Genomic DNA, 25,529 nt, shown 5'->3' with positions numbered 1-25,529 from the left:
ACTGTCCTCATTGCTGGAGGATGGTGGCATGATGCTGTTAGTACCAGTGAATCTTGGTACCATATAGTGGTGAGTGTGGGGTGGAAGATACTGCCATGTCCTCCTGTTGTATAAATTGGTACAGTACCATGGACTTTAAAAATGTCAGCACCAAAGGACATGGCCCTGAAGGCGCTGTGGTCAGAGATGATTATTTATGGGTTATCTTGGTCTGTGCTGGTCCTGCCAATGTGTTGTAGGCACCGGAGGTGAAGGCATTGGCATTAAAGGCTGTGGTACTGTTGTCTTCACTGGTGTTGATGGTACCGTGGAGGAGGAGTTTGGCTTGTGTTTGCCTCTCGACTCCTTAACCCTGCTAGTAGGGCCCTGGTGTGCGTGGTGCCGGAGGTTCCTGGTGCATCAAAGATGTTCACTCTTGGTGTAGTTGGCACTAAGGATAGCGAACTTGCAGGAGACTGTTTTCTTTTCAACAGTTCTCTCTGCTGAGACGATGTCTCTCTTCTTCTTGCTTTCTTGGAGTAATGAGTATTTGATGTTTCTGCCAATGACTTGCCCGGAGAGTCCCTGATTGGGGAGTTCTGCTGTCCAGATTCAGAAGCTGATTGAAGGGATTTCTTCATGAGAATGAGTTTAAGTTGGAGATCTCGATCTCGATCTCTTTTGGCTCTGGTTTTAAGGTTGCTTCAGTGAGCGCACTTTTGTGGTATGTGTGACTCACCTAAGCAACAGACATAGAGTGAGTGGCCATCAGAAATCGGCATTGCAGCCTTACACAAGGAACATCTTTTGAAACCTGGTGAGCCAGACATGTTTTAATCTCCCTTGTTGAGGTTGTTTTTAAATGGAATAACTAAAGATTTTTTTTTTTTAAGAGAAACAGAAAAGGAGATGAGAAATATCTAGACTAGTAACTTACTAAACCTAACTAACACTAATAACTGCTAACTAATTCTAATTATTTTCTTTAGGCTGTCTTTCGACACCTCTACAGGGCTCTGTCTCAGGCTGAGGATGGTTGAGAAGGAACTGAGGGGGGGATCGGGTCACGTGTGCTAGTCAAGGCGTCAACAGCACTGCGAGACAAATACTGCACATGTGCAGCACTGACGGACACTGCTACCGAAAATCTCCAATTGACGACATCTGAAGTGGAGCACCCAGAGGGACAGCACCTGAAGAAGAATTCTTTCTTATGGACCCAATGACTGACAGTGATTTCCTCCCCTCCTTTTTTCACCAACCAATTTCTTCTGATATGGCATTTTGTGTTCCACACAGCTTATCTCAGAGTACATGTTATACCAGTACTCCATAATCTGCACAACCTAATAATAAATTTTCATATTTGTTCAGAGTGTTAGTTTTTAGAGTCCTGCATGGTTTGAAACCCAGTTACTTGTGAGACTACTTCTCTCTGTGTGTGATTCTGCTACAGTAGCTATCAGAGAAGACACATAAGTCAGAGATCCCTCAGTATAAAAGAGAAACTGACGATGGCAGGGCATCCTCCAAGAAGAGACCTTACTTGTATTGCTTGGTCCACCATACATTGTTAATCCTTTGTGTTCACTACAAAGCCTATCTTTTCTCTTGGGTATCTAGGAGGTAGTGAGTTGATGGGACAAGAAATACTGCTTTGATGGTAAGGTTATTATGTGAATACTAAATTTTATTACACTTCTAGGCAGTTCAATACATTAAACCAGTGGTTCCCAAAAGTGTGAGACATGCCCCCCAAGGAAGGTGCGGAGCAACATTTAGGGGGGAGGGGTGCATGCTGGGGCCCAGGTCAGCCCCCAAGGGTGGGGAAGAAGCAACACCCAGCCCCGCTCTGCCCCCAGCCGCAGTGCCACCTTGGCCCCTGCTCTGCCCCCAGTCCAGCTCTGGCCCCAGCTGCAGCTCTGTTCCAGTCCCGGTTCCACTCCACCTCCAGCCAATCTCTGGTTCCAGTCACAGCTCCACTCTGCCTCCTGCTCAGTTCTGCCCTCATTCCCTAGGCCAGTTCTGCCTCTAGCCCCAGCTTCTCCCTCATCTCCAGTTCTGTCCCCAGGTCCACCATCAGCCCAAGCTGCTCTGCTGAGCCAACTGTGCAGTAATGGAGGGGGGATGAGGATAGATTCCATTACTGGTAAGGGGGGAGAGGGGGTGCAACAGGAAATGTTTGGGCACCACTGGGTTAGACATTTTAAAAATGTACTACTGTTTTTAAACTGAATTTCAGACTGACGAATAATATAAAATAATAAGTTAAGTGAACTCAGATGACAAGATGCTGAAGCCACAGTACTATAGTGATAGTCTGTAGTGACTTCTATAGTTAAGGTTGAATTCCAACTTCTGTATAGGCCCCATTTTTCAGATGCTCACGTTTATGTCCACAATTTAGCTGTGAAACACTTTAAAAAAAAAAAAATCACATTGTTCCATGGGGTGGATTCTATTCTATACCGATTATTTTATGTCCCTCATCAATATGGTAATCACTGAAGTGCTCTGAGCAACCTGACTAGTGTTTGTTCCATGTAGTTCCTTCTTCCTCTCTCGAAGGAGAAATTGTGTGGGATTTTTAATAAATAATTTTAATATATTATATGTGCACTCTGTGTTTATATTAGCAAAACGAAGTCAAAGACGCATGGTTTGCACTTGGAACTAAAGGTGATGTCTGAATGATGCCTCATATTTGACAACTGCTCCCTTTACTCCTGTTTTATCTATGTCAGTTGCAGAATATGTACACAGCCATGCTTACAGGGCCAGTTGTCACAAAGCGTATTTACCTTGCGGGAATTCCCTCAGGGAAGAACAACTTTAAATTCCGGCTGAGCTTCACAGGATTCCTACCAGTGAAGGCTGCCCCAGGAGAGCTGCTAAATGAGCACATACCATGGCTAGTCTGGGCCAGTTTTGCCAACTTGGAACTCATAACCTATCGGTGGAGTGAGATTCGAGGGTAGTTTGCACCACTACCTTCCTGCTTCTGGTGGATTTTCTGTTGCTGGATCCCAGAGTGCAGATCCTACATCCAGAGATTAATCTAGACCATTACTACTTCACTATTACACAGAGAGGGTCCACAGTCAAAACACTTCAATTGTGAACAACTCAAGGAACATAAGGGTTTAAAAGACCCTATGTGTCCTTACCTCAGTTGTTCTATTGGCAAATTGATTCTACATGAATTTAAAAGGTGAATTAAGAGATTCAAAATTCTGCCTTTGTCTTTCTCCAAAAGATCAGTTCATTTCTTTAATTCTAGGTTTGTCACAGGCACAGGAAAAAATAATGAGCAAATTATATTTTGAATGACAAAGCATGTGAAGGTTTTTTGGTTCCACTTGAGTTGGGAAGGATAGCAACAGAGCTCTGAATGAGAGTGAAAATAGTCTACAGCCATGAAGATTTTAATGCAAGGTCCAACTATATCTGAAATGAAAAGTAAAATTCATTGGCATCATACTGCCTTCTTCACAGCTAAAATGGAACAAAAGCCCATGCATCCAAAGAGAAGCAAAGCTTCTGCATTCTAAGAATTTTAGTCTTTATTTTGCAAGATTGAATATATATGATGTGTGCGCACAAAATCTGTTTTACTTTTCTTGCTACTTAAATATGTTAGTTAATGTTGCCCCAGTTCACTTGGAAGGGAGAAGGGAGGAATGGCAAAATTACCCAGTCCAGCGACAAGAAATTAATATAAAAGAGAAGCAATCTGTGTTAGGAGAGCTATCTGGACCTGAGTAATTAAAGCCTGAGGGAAAATAATCCTGAATCCAAGATGCTGGCAATCAGCATTACAACTCAATTCAGTGAAATGCTTTTTCTTGTAAAATATAGAATAATTCACTCTCCTGGACTGTGACGTCTAATAATTTTTTTTGGTTATGGCAGTGTGAGACCAGCTTCCTATTGATCATCCTGAATCCACACTGATGAAAAACTCATAGAAAACAAATTAACACACTAAAAGGGCCAGACCTGCATGGGAGGCAGGAATGGACACAATAGAAAAAAATATTCAAACAAGATCAACACTGAACAATTGGAAGACTTGAAGTGGCAAATGAAGAAGTGTAGCTTCTGCATAAACTTCTTTCCCTGACCACTGTCAAAAAAGTGACTGAAAAGTTCCAAAGTCAACAGTGCCCTGGGTTGTGTGTGATCACCAGTGAGGAGGGAGGGGACTCATGTTGCAACCTACTACCACAGACCATAAGAACATTAACTTTAGGGCTTAAAGAATTCCACTTCCCTTGCTCAGGCGCACACCCCAAGTATGGGACTCTTTCCCAGACACAATCTTTAGAAAAGTGTCAAATATTCTGGAATAGGAGATTAAAAGATTGGGAAAGTAATCTAAAGCAAGTATCCAACGGAATAAGAAAATATTATCTTCCCTTTCATGACAGCAATACATACCTCCCATATTTGTCAGCTTCTTGAACACAGGAAGAGATGGTCTGTCTGCAAAAACTTCACTTTGATGAACCAGGCATTCTTTTACAGCATCATAACCATTCAGTACAATAGCAGATATACCTCCAAGATCAAGACTGAAAATCTTTGAAAAGAACAAATGAACAAAAGTGCACTTGTAAAATTAAACTGCAAGTCATTTTCAAGAATAACTAATACAGACAATACTGGAAAAAGTACAACTAAGCATGACTACAATAAATATTTCTTAAACTGTTTCCAGATTGCAAGTATAAACATTGTTCAGAATAATCTTTTCTCCCTAAACTTTAGATTATAAATTCTTGAAGGCTGGAACCATGTGTCTCTACGTGTTTTTTTGAACAGTGCCAACTACAATTCAGCCCAAATTCTATCTGAGGCTTTTGAACACTCCTGCAATATAAATATTAAATATTATTAATAGAAAGATATTGAATTGACAGTTCTATGAAATCCTCTGTTTATTATGAGTATTACTTATCCACAAAATAGGTGTGCCATGCAAGTTTCCCAAAACTATTGATTTGCAGGAACCATCTCTACAAGTGAGAAGAAAGGCATGGAGATGAAACTATGTAAACCTGGGTCTCCGTACCATGCCACCCTTCTGCACTTCTGCCTGCAGAGCTGAACCCTCAGTAAGCAGCTGCCATACTATAGAATACTATATTCTCATGGGGCCGCTGTGGGGCCCAGGACAAATTGCCCTACTTGTCTCCCCCCGCATCCCAGGCAGCCCTGGGAAAACTAAACATTTAAAACCCTTCAGCATCTCGGCACAAACCCAGTTTTAAGAAAACTTCTTTTCAAGTGATACCTTTTCAAGGTATCACTGGTTCTCAGCATCAGCTAGTGCTAAAAGGCAGTAAAGCTCATTAAAAGCATTGGACAAATATTTTCCGTCAAAACTTTTTTTGGATCAAAAACTAGGGGTTTTTAAAAAGCAGAAAAAATCATGGACAATGTCTGCTTTCCTTCAAAATTTGTTGTGGTTTTTTTAATTTAAAAGCTGAAATTAGTCTGCCAAAACCTAAACATGGTTTGGGGTTTCAGAAGTGTATGGACAAATATTTGCTGCTTGCTGTGTTTGATTGTTTAAAGAAACAATAAAAAATTTCTGCTTAAAAAAAAATACAAAACTTTTGAACCACCTCAATTTGTGATCAAATGCCTGAGCCCATCCAGTCAGAGATTTTTCCAGGTTTCTGATACTCAGCTGGCTTCCTTGACTCATATCTGTCTCCATAACTTTGGCTTCATTTAGGTTAGAACATAAGAATGGCCATACTGGGTCAGACCAAAGGTCCATCTAGCCCAGTATCCTGTACCAAAGGACCAATGCCAGGTGCCCCAGAGGGAGTGAACCTAACAGGTAATGATCAAATGATCTCTCTCCTGCCATCCATCCACCTTCTGACAAACAGAGGCTAGGGACACCATTCCTTACCTATCCTGGCTAATAGCCATTAATGGACTTAACCTCCATGAATTTATCTAGTTCTCTCTTAAACCCTGTTATAGCCCTAGCCTTCACAACCTCCTCAAGCAAGGAGTTCCACAGGTTGACTCTGCGCTGTGTGATAAGAACTTCCTTTTATTTGTTTTTAACCTGCTGCCTATTAATTTCATTTGGTCCCCTAGTCTTATATTATGGGAACAAGTAAATAACTTTTCTTTATTCACTTTCTCCACACCACTCACGATTTATATATACCTCTGTCATATCCCCCATTAGCTCCTCTTTCCAACCTGAAAGTCCTAGCCTCTTTAATCTCTCCCCTATATGGACCTGTTCCAAACCCTAATCATTTAGTTGCTCTTTCCTGAACTTTTCTAATGCCAATATACCTTTTGATGACGAGCACATCTGTACGCAGTATTCAAGCTGACGGTACCATGGGTTTATTATTAAGGCAATAAAATATTCTCTGTCTTATGTCATACCTTTTTGAATGATTCCTAACATCCTGTTTGCTTTTTTGACTGACACTGCACACTGCATGGACATCTCCAAAAAACTATGCATGATGACTCCAAGATCTCTTTCTGATTAGCTGTAGCTAAACTATCCCCATCTATTTATGTATAGTTGGGTTAGTTTTTTCCGATGTGTTACATTTATCCACATTAATTCATTTGCCATTTATTCCAATCACGTAGTTTTGTGAGATCTTTTTGAAGTTCTTACATCTGCTCTTGTCTTAAATATCTTGAACAGTTTATATCATCTGCAAACTTTGCCACGTCACTTTTTACCCCTTTCTCCGATCATTTCGATAAGTTGAATAGATCCAATCCTAGACTGACCGGTGAGAACACCACTTGTACCCTCTCCATTCTGAAAATTTACATTATTAACTACCTTTGTTCTCCTGTCTTTACCAGTTCTCATCCATGAAATGATCTTCCTCTTATCCATAACAATTCATTACATAAGAGCCTTGGTAGGATGCTGTTAAAGGCTCTGGAAATCTAAGTATGCTATGTCCACTGATCCCCCTTCTCCACTGTTGGACCCTCAAAGAACTCAATAATTACTAAGACATGATTTCCCTTTACAGAAACCATGTTGACTTTTGCCCAACAATTTATGTTCTTCTATGTGTCTGACAATTTTATTCTTTACTATTGTTTCAACTAATGTCCCCAGTACTGACATTAGACTTACCGGTCTGTAATTGCCGGATCAGCTCTAGAGCCCTTTTTAAATATTGGCGTTACATTAGCTATCTTCCAGTCACGGGGTACAGAAGCCGATTTAAAGGACAGGTTACAAACCATAGTTAATAGTTCCACAATTTCACATTTGAGTTCATTCAGAACTCTTGGGTGAATGCCATCTGGCCCCAGTGACTAGTTAATGTTGAGTTTATCAATTAATTCCAAAACCTCCTCTAGTGACACTTTAATCTGTGACAATTTCTCAGATTTGTCACCTACAAAGGATGGCTCAGGTTTGGGAATCTCCCTAATATCCTCAGCCATGAAGACTGAAGCAAAAAATTCATTTAGTTTCTCTGCAATGACTTTGTCTTTAAGTGTTTCTTTTGTATCTTGATCATCCAGGGGCCCCACTGATTGTGTAGCAAACTTCCTGCTTCTGATGTACTTAAAAACACTTTATTACCTTTTGAGTTTTTGGCTAGACATTCTTCAAACTGCTTTTTGGCTTTTTCTTATTACATTTTTACGCTTAATTTGGTAGTGTTTATGCTCCTTTCTATTTACCTCACTAGGATTTGACTTCCACTTTTTAAAAGATACCTTTTATCTCTCACTGCTTCTTTTACACGGTGGCTCTTTTTTTAGTTCTTTTACTGCGTTTTTTAATTGGGGTATACATTTAAGTTGGGCCTCTATTATGGTGTCTTTGAAAAGTGTCCATGCAGCTTGCAGGGATTTCACTCTAGTCACTGTACCTCGTAATTTCTGTTTAACTAACCTACTCATTTTTGCATAGTTCCCCTTTCTGAAATTAAATACCACTGTGTCGGGCTGTTGAGATGTTCCTCCCACCACAGAAATGTTATATGTTGTTATATTATGGTCACTATTTCCAAGTGGTCCTGTTATAGTTACCTCTTGGACCAGATCCTGCACTCCATTCAGGACTAAATCGAGAATTGTCTCTCCCCTTGTGGGTTTCTGTACCAGCTGCTCCAAGAACCAGTCATTTAAACAAACCCAATTTTTTTTAATCTTTCGTCATAGGTCATGTTTTCTAGACCTTTAATCATTGTTGTTGCTTTCCTCGAGACATATCCAATTTGTCTACCTCTTTCCTGAAATGTGCACAGAACTGGACACAATATTCCAGCTGAGGCCTTATCAGTGCAGAGTAGAGCAGAACAATTATTTCTCATGCCTTTCATAACAACACTCCTGCTAATACATCCCAGAATTATGTTCGCTTTTTTTTTGGAAAGTGTTACACAGCTGACTCATATTTAGCTTGTGATCCACTCTAACCCACAGATCCCTTTCCGCCGTACTCCTCCCTAGGAAGTAATTTCCTATTTTGTATGTGTGCAATTGATTATTCCTTCTTAAGTGGAGTACTTTGCACTTGTCCTTATTGAATTTCATCCTATTTACATCAGACCATTTCTCAAGTTCGTTCAGATCATTTTTAATTTTAATCCTATCCTCAAACACACTTGTAACAATTTCCAGCTTGGTATTGTCCTCATACTTTGTAAGTGTATTTCTATGCCGTTATCTAAATCACTGATGAAGATATTGGACAGAACCAGACCCAGGACCAATCACCGCAGGACCCCACTCAGTATGCCTTTCCAGCTTAACTGTGAACCATTGATAACTACTGTCTGGGAATGGTTTTCCAATCGATTATGCACCCACCTTCTGGAAGCTCCATCTAGGTTTCATTTCCCTAGTTTGTTTATGAGAAGGTCATGCGACACAGTATCAAAAGTCTTACTAAAGTCAAGATATACCACATCTACCGCTTCCCCTCATCCACAAGGCTTGTTACGGTGTCAAAAAAAGCTATTGGGGTGGTTTGGCGTGATTTGTTCTTGACAAATCCATATTGACTGTTCCTTATCACTTTATTATCTTTTAGATGTTTGCAAATTGATTGCTTGATTATGTGCTCCATTCTCATTCTGGGTACTGAAGTTAAATTGACTGGAATGTTATTCCCTGGGTTGTCCTTATTCCCCTTTTTATAGACTGGCACTATATTTGCCCTCTTGAGTCTTCTGAAATCTCTCCAGTCTTCCATAAGTTTTCGAAGATAATCACTAACAGCTCAGATATATCCTCACTTCAGCTTCTTGAGTATTCTAGGATGTATTTCATCAGGACCTGCCAACTAGAAGACATGTAACTTGTCTAAGTAATTTTTAACTTGTTCTTTCTCTATTTTGGCCTCAGATACTACTTCCTCTTTTCACTGGTGTTCACAAGACATCAAATCACTGCTAAACTTTTTGGTGAAAACTGAAACAGAACAGTCATTTAGCACTTTTACCATTTCCACATTTTCTGCTATTGTCTTTCCCCCTTATTGAATAATGGGCCTACCCTGTCCTTGGTCTTCCTCTTGCTTCTAATGTATTTGTAGAATGTTTTTTCTTTTTACCCTTTATGTCTCTGGCTACTTTAATCTCATTTTGTGCCCTGGCCTTTCTAATTTTGTCCCTACATGCTTGTGTTGTTTGTTTATATTAATTCTTTATAAGTGGACCTAGTTTCCACTTTTTGTAGGTCTCTTTTTTTGCATTTCAGATCATTGAAGATCTCCTGGTTAAGCCAGATAGACTCGTGCCATACTTCCTACCTTTTCCTGTGCCTTGAGATAGTTTGCTCTTATGCTCTTAATAATGTCTTTCAAAAACTGCCAACTTTCTCAAACTGTTTTTCCTCTTAGAGTTGCATCCCATGGGATCGTACCTACCAATTCCCTGTGTTTCCTAAATACCTATCTCATATCTCTCATTCACTATTGAGCGGTCTGTGCCTGCCTCCATTCAACCAACAATGCCAGCCTCCACTGCCCACTTCCTAAATTTAAAAAAAAAATGTAAAAAAAAATTCACATTGTTTCATGTTACCCCACATGCTTGGGAGGTGCTCCCCATACACATCCACAAAACAACCTCATTATCCACCTTCAAATCCCTCCTCAGACTCTCCTCTGCTGTAATGCCTACAAAATACATGACAATGCTGCCAGTGCCTATTATGCTGACATTGTTTACTTGTACTCCCCTCTGTCTATATTTCCATTTGTTGTCTCTTGTATTATACATAGATTGTAAGCTCCTTAGGGCAGGAGATTGTCTTTTTGTTCTGTGTTTGTACAGTGCCTAGCATGATGGGGTCCTGGTCCATGACTAGGGATTCTAGGCACTATGGCAACACAAATAATAAATAATAATTTTGTCAGGAAATTAGGAATGTTATAGTGTGCCCTCACCACCAGAACACTTCCCTCACCAGTGGCAGGACACTGCATTGCAGGGACTCATCCTCTCCAGTGCCTCCCTAAGTTGCTGTTCCTCCAGCCTGCCCAGCTCTCAGTCCAGATCTCTTCCAGGGATAACAGAAAATCTTAACTCAAAATAGACACCTAGGCATTTAAGTCTTTAATATAAACACTAGCCCTTCATAGATACCTAAGGCCAGTGCTGTTAATGTTAGATTACTTGGGTTACAGCAGGGAGAGTCTTCCTTCCCTATCCTGACTCCACCCAGAAATGGCCCCTAGTAGAAGAAGCCCACCCTTTTCAACTAGCCCACTCAGCCCTGACTGCACTCAGCCCCTTCTAGATGCCAGAAGACCAACGCTCACTGGTTCTGCTGCAGCTCATCATGAGAGACTTCTTTAGTCATCTCCTGGTGGGATGAACTCAGTGCTCTTCCCTTCCAGTGGGATATTTTCTCATGGTGGGATGTGTCAAGACTCTGGGTGCCTCAACAGGGGGCAACGAATGTTTGGTACACCTTATCACACACCTCATCCCACATGAATCCATGGGTCTTATCTCCTGTTCCTTCCTATGAAAAGAAATCTGTATTTCCATGTTGTATTCCTGATCGGTGACATATATGGAATGCACAGGGCTGTATCACCAGGTACCATCTTGTGATATGTGGACTGGTGTCTTTCATCACTTGCATCCACTTTAAGGAGGCATAGTCACCATACCTATTCCCCGGGCCTGGGTTCCCCTACCAGCCACTGGGGACCCGGCACTGAACATGCAGATGACAGTGGACTGCCTGTGATGATTTGGTCTGGAAAGACTTTGTTACACCTCCCAGAAAGGGGAACCATGGAGTGACCTGGCTGGAGGGCTGAGTCACAGAAATGAGGCTGCAGTTCCTGGAGCGAGAAGGATAAGAGGACGATGGGAAAGACACCAGCAGAGGGGAGTGCAATGCCAGGTGAGAGCTAATTCCCAGAGAGACCACAGGGAGGTGACACTAGTGGTGAGTGTATCCCGCAACACACTTCTTGGGAGTTGTATACTAATACAACTCCTAGGCCAACTTCCGATGTATCTGTTTGAAGAATAAACGGTAGCCAGGAGTCTGGGTACCGGAGCATGGGTTGCCTCCATAAAATGTCCCTTAATCTTTTCACAGACTCCCTCACACTCCCTGGTACACAATATCACTGGTGTGGATGCCTTTCTAAGTTTAGTCAAAGTTGTTGCCAGGGTGGCAAATTGCGGAATGAAGCAATGAGAATAACTTGTCAGTCCTAGAAAACCCCACACTTACTTCTTGGTCTTGGGGACAAGGGTTTTCTTCAAGGCTTCTCTCTTGTTCTCAGGAGAATAGGTTCAGCCATTTCCCATAAGCAATCCAAGATATTTAGTCTCTTGCATGCCAAATTTGCATTTTTAGGGGTTTGCTGTGAGTCCAGCCTCCTCTAGCGACTAGACAGATGCCACAAGGACCAAGTGTGACCATCAGTCTGTGCTGAAAATAACCATATTGCCAAGGTATACTGCTGCAAACTGGTGGCAAACCACATGGTCCATGAGCAGCTGGGGCCCCATGCAAACCAAAGGACATGGGGTGAACTGAAAAAGCCTCAGGGGCATGGCAAATACTGCTTTTTCCCTCAAATCTAGTGTAAGGGGTATTTGCCAGTACCCTTTTGCCAAGTATGGTGTTATAATATACCTTACCTTCCCTAAATGATCAAGGAGCTCATCTACCTGGGGCACTGGATAAGTTTCAAACTAGGATAGAATCCAGATATCTATGCAGCACCAGATGGTGTTGTCTGGTTTAGGTAACAGCACCACAGGACTGCACCAGGGACTTCTGGACTCCTCAGTGATTATGAGTTCCAGCATTAACTGTACCTCCCACTACACAACTCCATGAAACTTCTTAGAGATTTGATGGGTTTATGTTCAGGCTTTGTCCCTGGGTTTGTCAGAATTTGGTGTGCTAGGACGTGCCTGGCAGGGAGGAGAACAATGAATAGTGCTCCAAGAGGTTCTTGGCTATCCAGAATAAATGTGAGGCAAGATCTGCTGCTACTGATACATCGGGGGCACTAGAGGCTCTCCCTGTGGTACAGGAGAAGAGGGAGATCTCGGGGATCTATACAAAGGTTTTCCTGGCTCACCATGGTTTTAACAGATAAACATGATAAATCTGATCTCACAGTCCCCCTCGCCAAATGACCTGATATGGACAATGCCATTTGGCCAAATGTTTAATTTCCATATTGGGGACTAGTACTAGATCCCTGGGCTAATAAACCCTCTCTTGAGCACCTTTATCATAATGTCAGACCTGTATTTGCTGGGTTCACAGTACATTTTCTTGAGCAAATTGTCTCATGAGACCCAGCCATTCCCACATCCACATGACATAATGTAGTACATTTTGGGAGTGGTATGGTTATTCTTCCCAGGCTTCTCTAAAGATAACTAGAATTCCCCAGGACTGTCAGCCATACAATAATTCAAAGGACAAAAACCCCCTCGATGTAGTGTATGAAGTGCCACAAGCAAAGAGCAGGTTGAGGCTTGTCCCCACAGGAGCAAATGTCCTCATGTATGCAGATAACCCGTGCTGAATCATCATATCAGAGAACTCTGGGTCACAAAAGGTTTCCCAGACTAAAGACATAGAAAACCCTGGGCCTATTAAGCCCAAGGCTGTTTGCCTGCCAAGATGTACTGGGACTATATATGCTTGATCAGAGCTCTAAGTTCTATGATTCTACAGTCCGTGAGGTCACATTCCATCGGGGACATGAATGAGTGATAGGTCCTGGCTTCCCGTAACAAACATAATCAATGTGATTGCTAGGAAAGCCTGTATTACCAGCTTTTGATTGCAACTCTCAGTAGTCCTCTCCTGGAGATGTGATCAACATTCCGTGTTGCAACAATTTGGTTTGCGTTACGGAGTCCATTAGCTGGCCTCCACTTGCTCCTGAAATCTGCTGGGGGCTCGACAGTGCCTTTCTCATCTTAGGGCTGTGTCTGTGAGCCATCTGGCTTGAAGTGATTAGTTTTACTGGGCCAACCTTTAGCCAGATAATCTGCAATGATCTGGATGGCAACTGCTATTGAGTTGGCGTTTTGCAAGTGATCTCAGGTCTGACTTGCGGAAGGCAGAACTGCCAGTTATTGCTCAATGATCTCTGAGTCTATAATGTCTAGTGCAATGCAGGTCTCTGGACAGAGCCAATGGATAGCTCAGTCCTTCAGGCATTGGACCATGATGTGGGATCATGATGCAGGAGAAAAAGGTTCTGTCCAGAATCAGTGTTGATATGTCTCTGGGGACACACCCATCTGATGATAGTCATTTAGGGATCTGGAGCAAAAATCTGTCTGGGGATTGGTCTTGCTGTGAGCAGGGGGTTGGACTAGATGACCTCCTGAGGTCCCTTCCAACCCTAATATTCTATGATACATTACGGTGTCATATTCTTTAGCTGCCTCGTTGTCAAGAGCGTGGCAGGTGGCCTGATCTTCCCCAGATAGCAAAGGCAAAGGCAAAAGCAAAAGCCAAGCAGCTCAGATACTCTTAGCCCATTGGGCTATCCACTCAAATATGACCAGGTATGCCTTTGGGTCATCATCTGGCCCCAATCCGGCAAGGTCAGGCCTGGCCTTAGTGGTACTGTTCCAGACAGGGATAGGCTAGCTATCCACTGGAGCACTGATTCCTGAAACTCTCTGTTGCTGTTGTTGCTATAGTTGATGTCGCTCAAGGCTGTCTATTAGGCTTCTTGTCCCTTTAGGAACAGCCATTTAGCCTCAGCATGGGCTTGCTGTTGTCAAGCAAAAAGCCTTAACAAATCTTCCATTGTCTCCTTTGAGGACCATCACCACTTCTGGTTCCATGTATTATAATGTGCACTCACCATAAAAATGCCCCTCCATGTCAGGGCGCAGCATTTCAGGGACTCTTCCTCTCTAGTGTACACCTGAGTCCTGGTTCCACATTGGTCTGCTGCATCTGCGTCCTAGCCCTCTGGTCAGGCCAGCTCTCAGTCCAGACCCCTTCCAGGGTTAACAGAAAGGAATAAAATCTCAACTCAGAATAGCCACCTGGGCATTAAAGTTCGTAATATAAACACTAATCTTTCATAGAAATCCAAGGTCAGTGTCATCAAGGTCCCCTGACTGAGGCAGTTACTGAGCTTACAGCAGGGAAAACCTTCCTTCCCTGTCCTGACTTCACTCTGAACAGGCTCCTAGTAGAAAGAAACAGCCCTTTTTATCTGGCCACAGATCTCCAATTGGCCTCCGCCTGCCCCCAGCCTTTCTAAGTGCCAGCAGACCAACTTCCGCTGGTTCTGCCTGTAGCTGATCATGGGACGCCTCTCTAGGTATCCCTATAGATCTGAACTTGCTGCTTTCCCCCTCCAATGGCACACCTTCTTAGGGCAGACTGTGCAAAGATGGTGGGCCTCCAGCAGTGGTTGGCAAATTATTGGTATACCCTGTCACAAGGATGCGACTGATGACACAGATGATTGGCAGAGCATGAGAGTGAGACTTCCCTCTGACAGAACAATTCAGGAGAGATCTTTAGATTTCACCCTCTTTAATCCCCTCCTACTAGTTTTCCACTGGAAATGTGCAATAAAGTCCAATGTATGTAATATATGTAACTTGTTTTTTGCTTAACAAGATTACTTGTGTCTCAATCATAGGTGCTGGAACTAGGGGTGCTGTTGCACTCCTGGCTTAAAGTGGTTTCCATTATATACAGGGTTTACAATTTGGTTTAATGGCTCTCAGAACCCTCACTATAAAAACTGTCCCAGCACCCCTGGTCTCAGTGGCAAATGGTGACCTTCATTTTAGTTAATATTTACCTGTAATTTCAATAGTCTTGATGATATTATTAAATGTCTCAAAGCTGCACAGTAAGGCAGATAGAATATTTTTAGCAAATGATAACATGATCCACAGAAAAATACATGGAAGGGTTAAGTAGAGCCAGCGAATACATTACATATCTAGAAACAAGAGTTCCATGGTTACAGGGCAAGGTAAGAGTGGGATAGTGAGGGAAAGTCATTGCTAACACCCACTGATATCCTTACTTAAATAGTTATATATAAATATATGTATGAATGTATGGACTTTATCTGCTCTGTAATTTTTCATCTTAATTTTTAAAATACAAATGGACTTGATTCTTCAAAGTAAGCAAATAAATTGTCTCTTTCAGTAACATGATAGTCAATGATTTCGGGAATTCCTAGATTAGGGGAGGGGCAATCATACAAAGTTCTCAGAGCTGCAGAGTGAGAGAGATGGCGCTATATATAACTGGCAAAGTTTCAAAGTTACAGGTGAGAGGTATACGGTACTTCACTGGAATACATATTTTGAAACTGCCTTGATACTGTGTCAAAAGATTTAACAAAGGTCTTAAAGCTATGTGGTGAGCTATGTACAATGTCACCTTATGCTTATTCTTTGCCAAGGTCTTCACACTTGCATCAGTGCATGCTATGTCCTGTGTAAAGCTGCGCTGCACCATCCTGTGAATAATGGATGTCTCTACATGCTGCACTTAGGTATTCTACTGCATTTATCAAAACATCATGTACTATATTACATGTAACTAAGGTCTCAATACCCTATACTGTGGTGTACGCATCATGTTTAGCAGTGGTTTCAGTGCCCAGCCATAAGCCAGGCTGCACCACGTTTGGTGCTGAACTGAATAGCTCCCAGCAAAGCGTGCTGCCCTGTGTTTGATTACAGTATTAATGCCAGAGATAGAAAAACTTTGCTGTGCCATAAGTAACAGTAGTACCTACATACACCAAGGTTGATTACTGTGCTATGAATAGTGGTATCCTCGACACTCCCTACCCCAGGGATAGACATGTTGTGCTGTAAAGAGTGGGATTTGACACATCCTGCCCTCCCAGAGGGGTGTCCTTATCATAAATAGCAGAGCTTGTGACTCTCCCCAGGGGAATTCTGCACCATGAATGGTAGTGCTCTCGACAACCTGGGGAGAGACATCCTATATGATAAATAGCACTGCTCTTGACGCAACTTGGATAGGCTTCCTGTGCCATGAATAGGGACATTATGCATTAACATAAGAATGGCCACAGTGCATCAGACCAATGGTCCATCTAGCCAAAAACCCTGTCTTCTGACAGTAACCAATGTCAGATGCTTCAGAGGGAATGAACAGAACAGGCAATCATCAAGTGATCCCTGTCATCCACTCCCCGCTTCTGGCAATCAAAGACTAGGGCAGGGATCGGCAACCTTTGGCACACAACCTGCGCCACTTCCTGCAGCCCCCATTGGCCTGAGACAGTGAACCGTGGCCAGTGGAAGCTGCGACTGGCCAAACCTGCAGGTAAACAAACCAGCCCAGCCCACCAGGATGTTTACCATAGCAGGCCGCGTGCGAAAGGTTGCCGATCCCTGGGCTAGGGACACCCCTGACCATCTTGCCTAATATCCATTGAGGGACCTATCCTCCATGAACTTATCTAGTTCTTTTTTGAACCCCTATATAGGCCTTCCCAAGATCCCCGGGCAACAAGTTCCACAGGTTGACTGTGCGTTATGTGAAAAAGTACTTTCTGTTTCTTTGTTTGTTTTAAATCTGCTGTTAATTTCATTGGGTGACCCCTGGTTTTGTGTTATGTGAAGGAGTAAATAACAATTCCTTATTCACTTTCTCACATCAGTCATGATTTTATAAACCTCTATCATATCCCCTTTTAGTCATCTCTTTTTCCAAGCTGAAAAGTCCCAGTCTTTAATCTCCCTTCACACAAAAGCTGTTCCATACCCTTAGTCATTTTTTTTGCCCTTCTCTGTACCTTTTCCAATGCTAATATCTTTTATGAGATAGAGTCACCAGAACTATATACAGTATTCAAGGTATGGGCATACCATGGATTATATAGTGGCATTCTGATATTTTCTATCTTATTATCTATCCCTTTCCTAATGGTTCTTAACATTGTTAGCTTTTTTGACTGCTTTTGCACATTGAGCAGATGTTTTCGGAGAACTATCCACAATGACTCCCAGATCTCTTTCTTGAATGGTAACAGAAATTAGATCCCATCATTTTGTATTAACAGTTGGGATTATGTTTTCTAGTATGCATGATTTTGCATTTATCAACACTGAATTTCATCTGCCATTTTTTTGCCCAGTCACCCAGTTTTGTGAGATCTCTTTGTTACTCCTTGCAGTCTGCTTTGGACTTAACTATCTTGAGTAATTTTGTATCTTCTGCAAACTTTGTCACTTCACCGTTTACCCCTTTTTCCAAGACATTTATGAATACATTGTGATAAGGGAGGGCCAGGGAGCAGTGGGAGAGGGAAAATATATAAGCCCTAAGCTAATTAAGGCGTGGTTCCCTGTAGACTAGGGAGAGTTGCTTAAGGATAATTGGAGCACCTGTAGTAAATTAAGGCCCTGTCAGGAACCTAATGAAACCCCCTGCTTCAGACAGTCAGGGTGTGTGAGGAAGGAGAGACGACTGGAGCTTGGAGGTGCATTGCTCAGACTTGAAAGATCAGAGAACCGAAGTAGGGGAGACCCCCTCGCAGTGTGTAAGGACCGAGGGTAACCCTACCCAAGGGAGGAAGAGGATAAGAAACCCGCAGGGGTTGAGAGAAGCTGGAGTGCAGAGTAAATCCTGGTCCACTAGCAGGGCCCTCGGCACCCCAAGAGCAGGGGCAAGTGGTGGCATCTTAGCCCCCCCGCCAAGAAAAGCACGAGACCCACTGTACCAACATTGGCTATTTTGCAGCACATGGTTTCAGTGATGCTATTTCCACGCTGTGAACATAATCCATGGTGGATCATGACCACCCTGCCCCAAGATGGGGGACATGGTCAAAGCACTGGCGCAAGCCGCCACCACCCAGCAGGAGGCTATCTGGGTGGCTGCAACAAGAGATCAGTTGCCTGCTGATGACCCAGGCCACTCAAGATTGGGCCATGCTGCAGGAACTAGAGAAGCAGGTGAAGGCTCTTACAGAGCTGAGCTGCAGGCATGACAGGATGCAAACCATACGGGCCAGCTACTGTCTGCAGAAAATGACCCGAGAGGATGATGTGGAGAAATACCTCCTGGCCTTCAAGAGGACAGCCCTGTGGAAGGCCTGGCCCCAAGACCAGTGGTCAGGCATCCTTGCCCCATTTTTGTGCAGGGAGACTCAGAAGGCCTACTATGATATGACCGCAGAGGAGGTGGCAGATTACTCCTGGCTGAAGGCACAGATCCTGTCTAGGACAGGGGTATGAACGGCCTTACAAGCCCAGAGGTTCCATGAATGGTAGTATTGCGAAGATAAGACACCGCGGTCACAACTGTTTGACCTAATCCACCTAGCCCGAAATTTGTTTCTCCAGAGGCTCTCAGTTCTGAAAAAATGATGGAGCTTCTGGTGGTGGACCAGTATACAAGTGGACTACCCTTGGGCCTCTGAGCCTGGGTAGGCCAGAATGACCCCTCCACCTATGATGAACTGGTCACCCTCGTGGAGAGACAACTGGCAACCCGTGAACTGTTCAAAACCCCGGGAGGTGAAACATGGCATTCCAGGAAACCAGTCCCAACCCCGAGGCCCCGGATCATCGAGATCTACAGGAAAGCCATAGCTGAAACAACAGGCACCAAGGAGCGGCCTGAGGCCCCAAAGGGACCTGGGAGTCCAGAGGGGGAGGGCTGGGGGAGCAGATCAGAGAGCCGAAGACAGAGGGCAACCTCCAGGATGAGATACCACTGTTATGAGTGTTGGCAGTTGGGCACATAGCAGCCAAGTGCCCCAACAGGGAGGAGTCCATGCAATGCAATCTGGGGGATCCCAGGGACCAATGTGGCCCAATCAGCCTGGTGGGGGTTGCAACGGCCCCACATGAGTACACCAGGCCAGTAAAGATGAATGGCATCCAGACCACAGCTTTGGTGGATTCTGGGAGTGCTGTTACATTGTTCTCAGGGAAGCTAGTGGGGCAAGACCAACTGAGCCGGGGCAAGAGCACCGGAGTAACGTGTTTCCATGGCACAGGAAATTTCTACCCCACAATCCCAATACAAATTGAGATCCAGGGGAACACTACCAAGGTGACTGCAGGGGTGGTCCCCAAGCTCCTCTACCTGGTCTTAATTGGCAGGGACTTTTCCGGGTTCGAGACCTACTCCCCCACATCGAGTTAGAGGAGGGCAGTAAACCCAGAACAGAGAACAAGGTGCCCGTGGATGGCCCTACCACAATTTTTGCTGGGTTTTCCCCAAAGTTATTTTCACCCCCTGGAAAGTCCTGGAAATCCAGATGGCAAGGGAGGGCAGATAAAAGATTAGGAACCAGGATTTTGGCAGCAAATCAGAGAGCTGCCCTGGTTGGGAGAAGGCCCCGTCAGGGAAACTGAAAGGTAGCACGGACCAGTAGAGACCCAGAGAAAGCCCCCAGCACAAGGAGAAGCACCCCAAGAGAAGGAGGGGAGCCCCATCCAATAGAATCAAGCCAGACTGGTCCTGCATGTGAGTGTTTTGGGCAGGACCAAGCCTATGACCCACTGCATGCAAATGTGAGGGAGTAGGTAGTAGAGGTAAATGGTGTGCCAGAAGAAGGGAACACCAAAGGCCCAGGGCCATACTATATAATCAAACAGGATCTGTTGTACCAGGTAGTGCCAATACAGGGGGGAAGTAGCATACTTGTCATCCTGGACTACGCTACATGGTACCCCGAAGCCATTCCTTTAAGAAACCCCACATTCAAGGTGATCACAAAAGAACTGGTCTAGGTTTTCACTAGGGTAGGCATTCCTAAGGAGATCCTAACAGACCAAGGGACTCCCTTCATGTCAAGGGTAATGAGTGATTTATGTACTCTTATCATAAACAGATAGTAAAGGGTTAACAAGTCCAGTAAACCTGGCTAACACCTGACCAGAGGACCAATCAGGAGACAAGATACTTTCAAATCTCAGTGGAAGGAAGTCTTTGTTTTGTGTGCTTTCGTTGTTCTGTGTTCTCTCAGGGATAAGAGGGACCCAACAGTATAACAGACTCTCCAGCATCTTCTGTTCATTTATAAGTAGTACAGTTAGAAAGGCCGTTTGTCTTTTGTCTTGTTTTCTTTATTTCAAATTGTATTTCTGAAGGATTGTATCTCTATTGCACTTGTATTTGTGCTGGGGGTGAAGAATCTCCCTGGTGTCTTAAGTGAAAGACTCGTAAATTTCCATTTGATTGTACAAGACAATTTACTTTTTCTTCTTTTATTAAAAGCTTCCTTTAGAAACAAACCTGACTGATTTTTTTCCCTTGTTAAGGCTCAAGGGAATTGAGTCTAAGCTCACCAGGGAGTGGTGGGGGGACACGGAGGGGGGGGAGGCGAATTCCTTTGTTTGATTCACGAGCTTTGAATCTGTCTCTCTCTCCAGGTAGCCAGGAGGGGAAGACTGGAGAGAGACACTGGTGGAGGAAGGGTTTATTTTCCTTGTGTTAAGATTCAAGGAATTTGGATCTTGTTTCACCAGTGAGTTGGTGAAGCCTCTCCAGACGACCCAGGGAGGGAAAGTCTAAGAGGGGGAAAGGGGGGGGAGATAGTCAGTTCCTCCTTGTTTTAAGATCCAGGGGGTCTGGGTCTTCGGGTCCCCTGGGAAGGTTTTGAGGGGACCAGAGTGTACCAGGCACTGCAAGTCCTGGTTGGTGGCAGTGCTACAAAATCTAAGCTGGTAAATAAGCTTAGAGAAATTCATGCTGGTACTCCATCGTTTGGACGCTAAGGTTCAGAGTGGGGGTGCATACCATGACAACTCTGCTCTGCAATCAAGCCTTGCTGACCTCTGTCCATCATCCCCAAACAGATGGTTTGGTCAAGCAATTTAACTCTCTCAAGAGCATGTGTTGCACTCTCAAGAGCATGATCTGCACTCTCCAGAGCATGGCCCAAGACAGAAAAGACTGGGATACTCTCCTACCATATCTGATGAGAAGTTCCCCAGGCATCTACTGGATTCTCTCCCTTCAACTACTGTATGGATGCCACCCACTGGCATATTAGATATCATAAAGGAGGAATGGGCAGAACAACCCAATCCGGGGAAGAACATAATCACACGTGGCCCAGATGAGAGAACAAATTGCCCAAGTGACCCCCACAGTATGAGAGCATTTGGAGAAAGCACAAGAGGCCCAATGAACCTACTACAACCATTGTGCAAAAACACAGAACATTCAACCAGGAGAACGGGTGCTGGTACCAACAACAGAAAGAGAGCTCCTGGCCAGTTGGCATGGATCCTAGGAGATCGTGGGAACCATTGGATAAATGAATTATAAGGTGAAGCAGCCAAACCGCCAAAGGACAGAGCAGGTCTACCACAACAACTGACTGTAACCCTGGCTCGATCAGGAAACATGCCTGGCCGTCCTGCCAGCTCCACCCCAGGCAGATGGCCCACAAGGGCAGGTAAGGATATCCCCCGAATTACCCCAGAACAATGAACAGAGGTTGTCAAATGATCCAGTGGAACCAAGATGTGTTCTCCACACAACCAGGCCGTACAACGCTGATCCAACACCACGTCATCCCGGAGCAAGGGTGACGACAAAACCATATCGCATACCAGAGGCAAAAAGAGAAGAAATTAGGGCAGAAGTAAGGAAGATGCTAGAACTTGGGGTGATTGAGGAGTCCCACAGCCAGTGGTCCAGCCCTACTGTCTTGGTTCCCAAGCCTGATGGCACCCTGAGGTTTTGTAATGATTTCCGGAAGTTAAATGAGGTATCCCAATTCGATGCCTACCCGATACCAAGTATTGATGAGCTGGTGGATCAGTTAGGCAAGGCGCAATACTTGACCACCTTGGTCTTGACAAAAAGCTACTGGCATATCCCACTGGTTGAGGATGCCAAGTCAAAAAACGCTCTCTATACCCGACAGCCTCTTCCACTATGCCATCCTCCCATTGGGCTCCATGGGGCCCCTGCAACTTTCCAACGATTGATGGACAGATTACTTTGACCACATGCCAAGTATGCTGCCACCTATTTAGATGATGTGGTAATCCATTGCCCTGACTGTGATACACACCTGGGGAAAGTGGAAGTGGTACTAGATGCTCTTAGACAGGCTTGCCTCACCGCTAACTCATCCAAATGTGCAACAGGTTAGCCGAGGCCAGATACCTCGGGTATGTAGTCGGAAGGGGCCTGGTGAAGCCCAAGCGGAACAAAGTGGAGGCAATACAGGAATGGCCCCACCCTATCTTCAAGAAGCAAGTCAGAGCATTCTTAGGGATGGTGGGGTATTACTGTCAGTTCATCTCTCACTTCACCACAAAGGCAGCGCCTCTGATGGACTTGATAAGAGCTTGTGGACTGGAGATAGGTCTGTGAAAGCTTCTTTTGCTGCCTTGATCCACTTAACTAACAACGACCCTTTGCAGTCATCAAGGGCTCACAGCCCCAGATTTCAAAAAGAAATTCATCCTACAAATAGATGCCTTGGAGGTAGGACTTGGGGCCATTCTTTCACAGATGGTGGGGGATGAGGAGCACCCGATCCTTTACCTCAGCTGAAAGCTCCTGCCCAGGGAGCAACTGTACGCCGTAGCAGAAAAGGAATGCCTAGCAGTTAAATGGGCCATGGAGATTCTACAGTACTATCTACTTGGACGGCGATTAATCCTTGTGATGGACCACGCCCTATTCCAATGGATGCACACAAACAAGGAGAGGAATGCACAACCTTTCCACTTCCGGATATAGCACAGAGCCAGAAGACAACACAGCAATGCAGATGGACTGTCACGACAACACTGTCTCTCGTCCCAAGTAGCCCAGACCCATGGTGTTGAGCGGAGGGGAGGGGTGGGGGATATGTGATACAGGAGGGCCAGGGAGCAGTGGGAAAGTGGAAATATTGAATAGTACTGGACCCAGGACAGACCCCTGGGGGCCATCACCTCTCTGCATTCTGAAAACTGACCAGTTATTCCTACTCTTTGTTTTCTTTTAGTCAGTTACAGATCTATAAGAGAACCTTTCCTCTTATCTCATGACTGCTTACTTGTTTAAGAACCTTTGATGAGGGACCTAGTCAAAAAGGCTTTCTGAAAGTCCAAGTAAACTACATCCCCTGGGTCACCCTTGTCCACGTTTGTTGATCCCCTCAGAGAATCCTAATAGATTGTTGAGGCATGATTTCCCTTTACAAAAGCTGTGTTGACTCCTCCCCAACAAATTGTGTTTGTCTATGTGTCTGATAATGCTATTCTATACTATAATTTCAACTAGTTTGGCTGGTATTGACGTTAGGTTTACAGGCTTGTAATTGCCAGGATCATTTCTGGAGCCTTTTTAAAAAATTGGTGTCACATTAGCTATCCTCCAGTTATTGGGTACAGAAGCTGATTTAAAGGATAGGTTACATACCACTGTTAGTAGTTCTACAATTTCATATTTGAGTTCCTTCAGAACTCTTGGGTGAACACTATCTGGTCCTGGTGATTTATTGTTTAATTTATTGTGAATTGTGAATAGTGGCATTTTCGATAGCCCCTGTGTGTGTTCTGCATTGTGAATAGTGGTGCTGTCACCACTAGAAGAGAGTCCTGACACAGGAATAGTGGCATTCTTGACATATCTTGGGAGGCAGGGGAGGAGGGCATTCTGCAACCTGAATAGTGGTACTGTTGCGACCCCGTCCCCTCAGTGGGGCATCGTATGCCAAGAACAGTGGTGCTTTCAACACCTCCAAGAGGGGTCTGCACAGGTTCTAGGAATGGGTCACTCTGGGTGCCAACTTCAAGGTGGCACTGTACTGCTCACATTCTTTTGTTTTTATTAATTGGCTTGCCTTTCCCCCTGTCCTCTGCTGATTGGTTGGCAGTGAGTTGTCTCTTTTGTGACTTGGCCACTACCATTTTCCACCCTGGCTGGCAAAAAACTAGGGCCACTCCAGATCCTGCACTCTGAACAGTGGTGCTCTTGACACCTTCCAGAGTGCCACTGTGCATCACAAAAAGTGCCTGTCTTGACACCCACAGGAAGAGTGTCCTGCACGGTGAATAGTGGCACAATGGGAGCCCCCCAGGATGGCACGTCCTGCACGGTGACTAGCAGTGCCACAGATCTGCCCCTGGGATGGGGCGTCCTGTATGGTGACTAGCAGTGCCATCGACCTGCCCCAGGACAGGGCGTCCTGCATGGTGATTAATGGTTCCAGGGATGAGCCCCGGGAAGGGGCATCCTGCACAGTGAATGGTGGTGCAATGAACGCGTCCCGGGATGGCACGTCCTGCACGGTGAATGGTGGCGTCTGGTGCACCGTTTAGTGCACCAAGCTCTTGGCTGGGGTGTGGGGGATCGTCCCTGCTGCCCCTCTCCCATGCACTCCCCAGGCTGGTAGTCGGCGAGGAGGTGCTGAAATACCTGGCCATGGACTTGGCTCTGCCTCTTCATATAGACATGCGGCTGCTCCGCGACCAGCGAGTAGATGTTGCCGATGAGGGGCAGCCCCCGGGGCCCCGGCGGGAAACCAGGCGGGCGCCTCTGCTTGAACAGCTGCCTCACCATCAGCGAGAGGAGGAGGAGCAGGAGCGCGCCAGTGCCCACCACCGCGACCAGCTGGCCCCGGGACCACATCCCCGCTCTGCGCCGCTGCCCCCCGCCAGCGCCCGACTGCCCTTTCCCCCGCCCCTTCCAATCGCCACGTGAGCTCGGCCTTCCCTCGACCGCCCTGATTGGCCGGCGGCTGGGCTACTCAAGAGACTCCAAATATGATTGGCGGAGTCAGTCCGGCGGCCGGCTCTTTCCCGGCTCCTCCTCCCCCCTCTCAAGTTCTCAAAAAGGGCAGTTGGGATTTCGGCCGTTGGAGGGGAGGATACTCCCCTCGTGCTCACTGCGGGTATAACTCGTTCTGCTTTGCTTCACCCAGGCAGCAGCGAGCCGAGGCGGACTGGTTACATAACTGACCCTTGTGTAGCTGGCAGCAAAAATATTTGCTCGGGGAGTTGCCCTCCTCCCCGCTGGCCAGCTGTGAACAGTCCAGGACCCCTACTTCACGCTAGCGCCCCAACCACCAGTCTCGC

The 25,529-nt window shown here is 45.0% G+C and overlaps 1 protein-coding gene across 1 annotated transcript in view; it reads right to left on the bottom strand.

The window, feature by feature from the left end:
* The window catches only part of CYP2R1 (cytochrome P450 family 2 subfamily R member 1), a 37,400-nt gene extending 12,317 nt beyond the window's left edge, over positions 1 to 25,083 (bottom strand). Inside the window, exons 1-2 of the mRNA XM_032787656.2 lie at positions 24,871 to 25,083; positions 4,420 to 4,561 (exon numbers count right to left, since the gene is read on the bottom strand). Of these exons, the coding sequence (XP_032643547.1) occupies positions 4,420 to 4,561; positions 24,871 to 25,083 (355 nt within the window). The remainder of the gene's footprint in view (positions 1 to 4,419; positions 4,562 to 24,870) is intronic.
* Between the last annotated feature and the right edge of the window lie 446 nt (positions 25,084 to 25,529).

This window comes from Chelonoidis abingdonii, chromosome 4 (genome assembly GCF_003597395.2).
Source record: "Chelonoidis abingdonii isolate Lonesome George chromosome 4, CheloAbing_2.0, whole genome shotgun sequence".
In the NCBI taxonomy this organism is placed as follows: Eukaryota; Metazoa; Chordata; order Testudines; family Testudinidae; genus Chelonoidis; species Chelonoidis abingdonii.
This window is presented reverse-complemented; position numbering and strand designations above follow the sequence as displayed.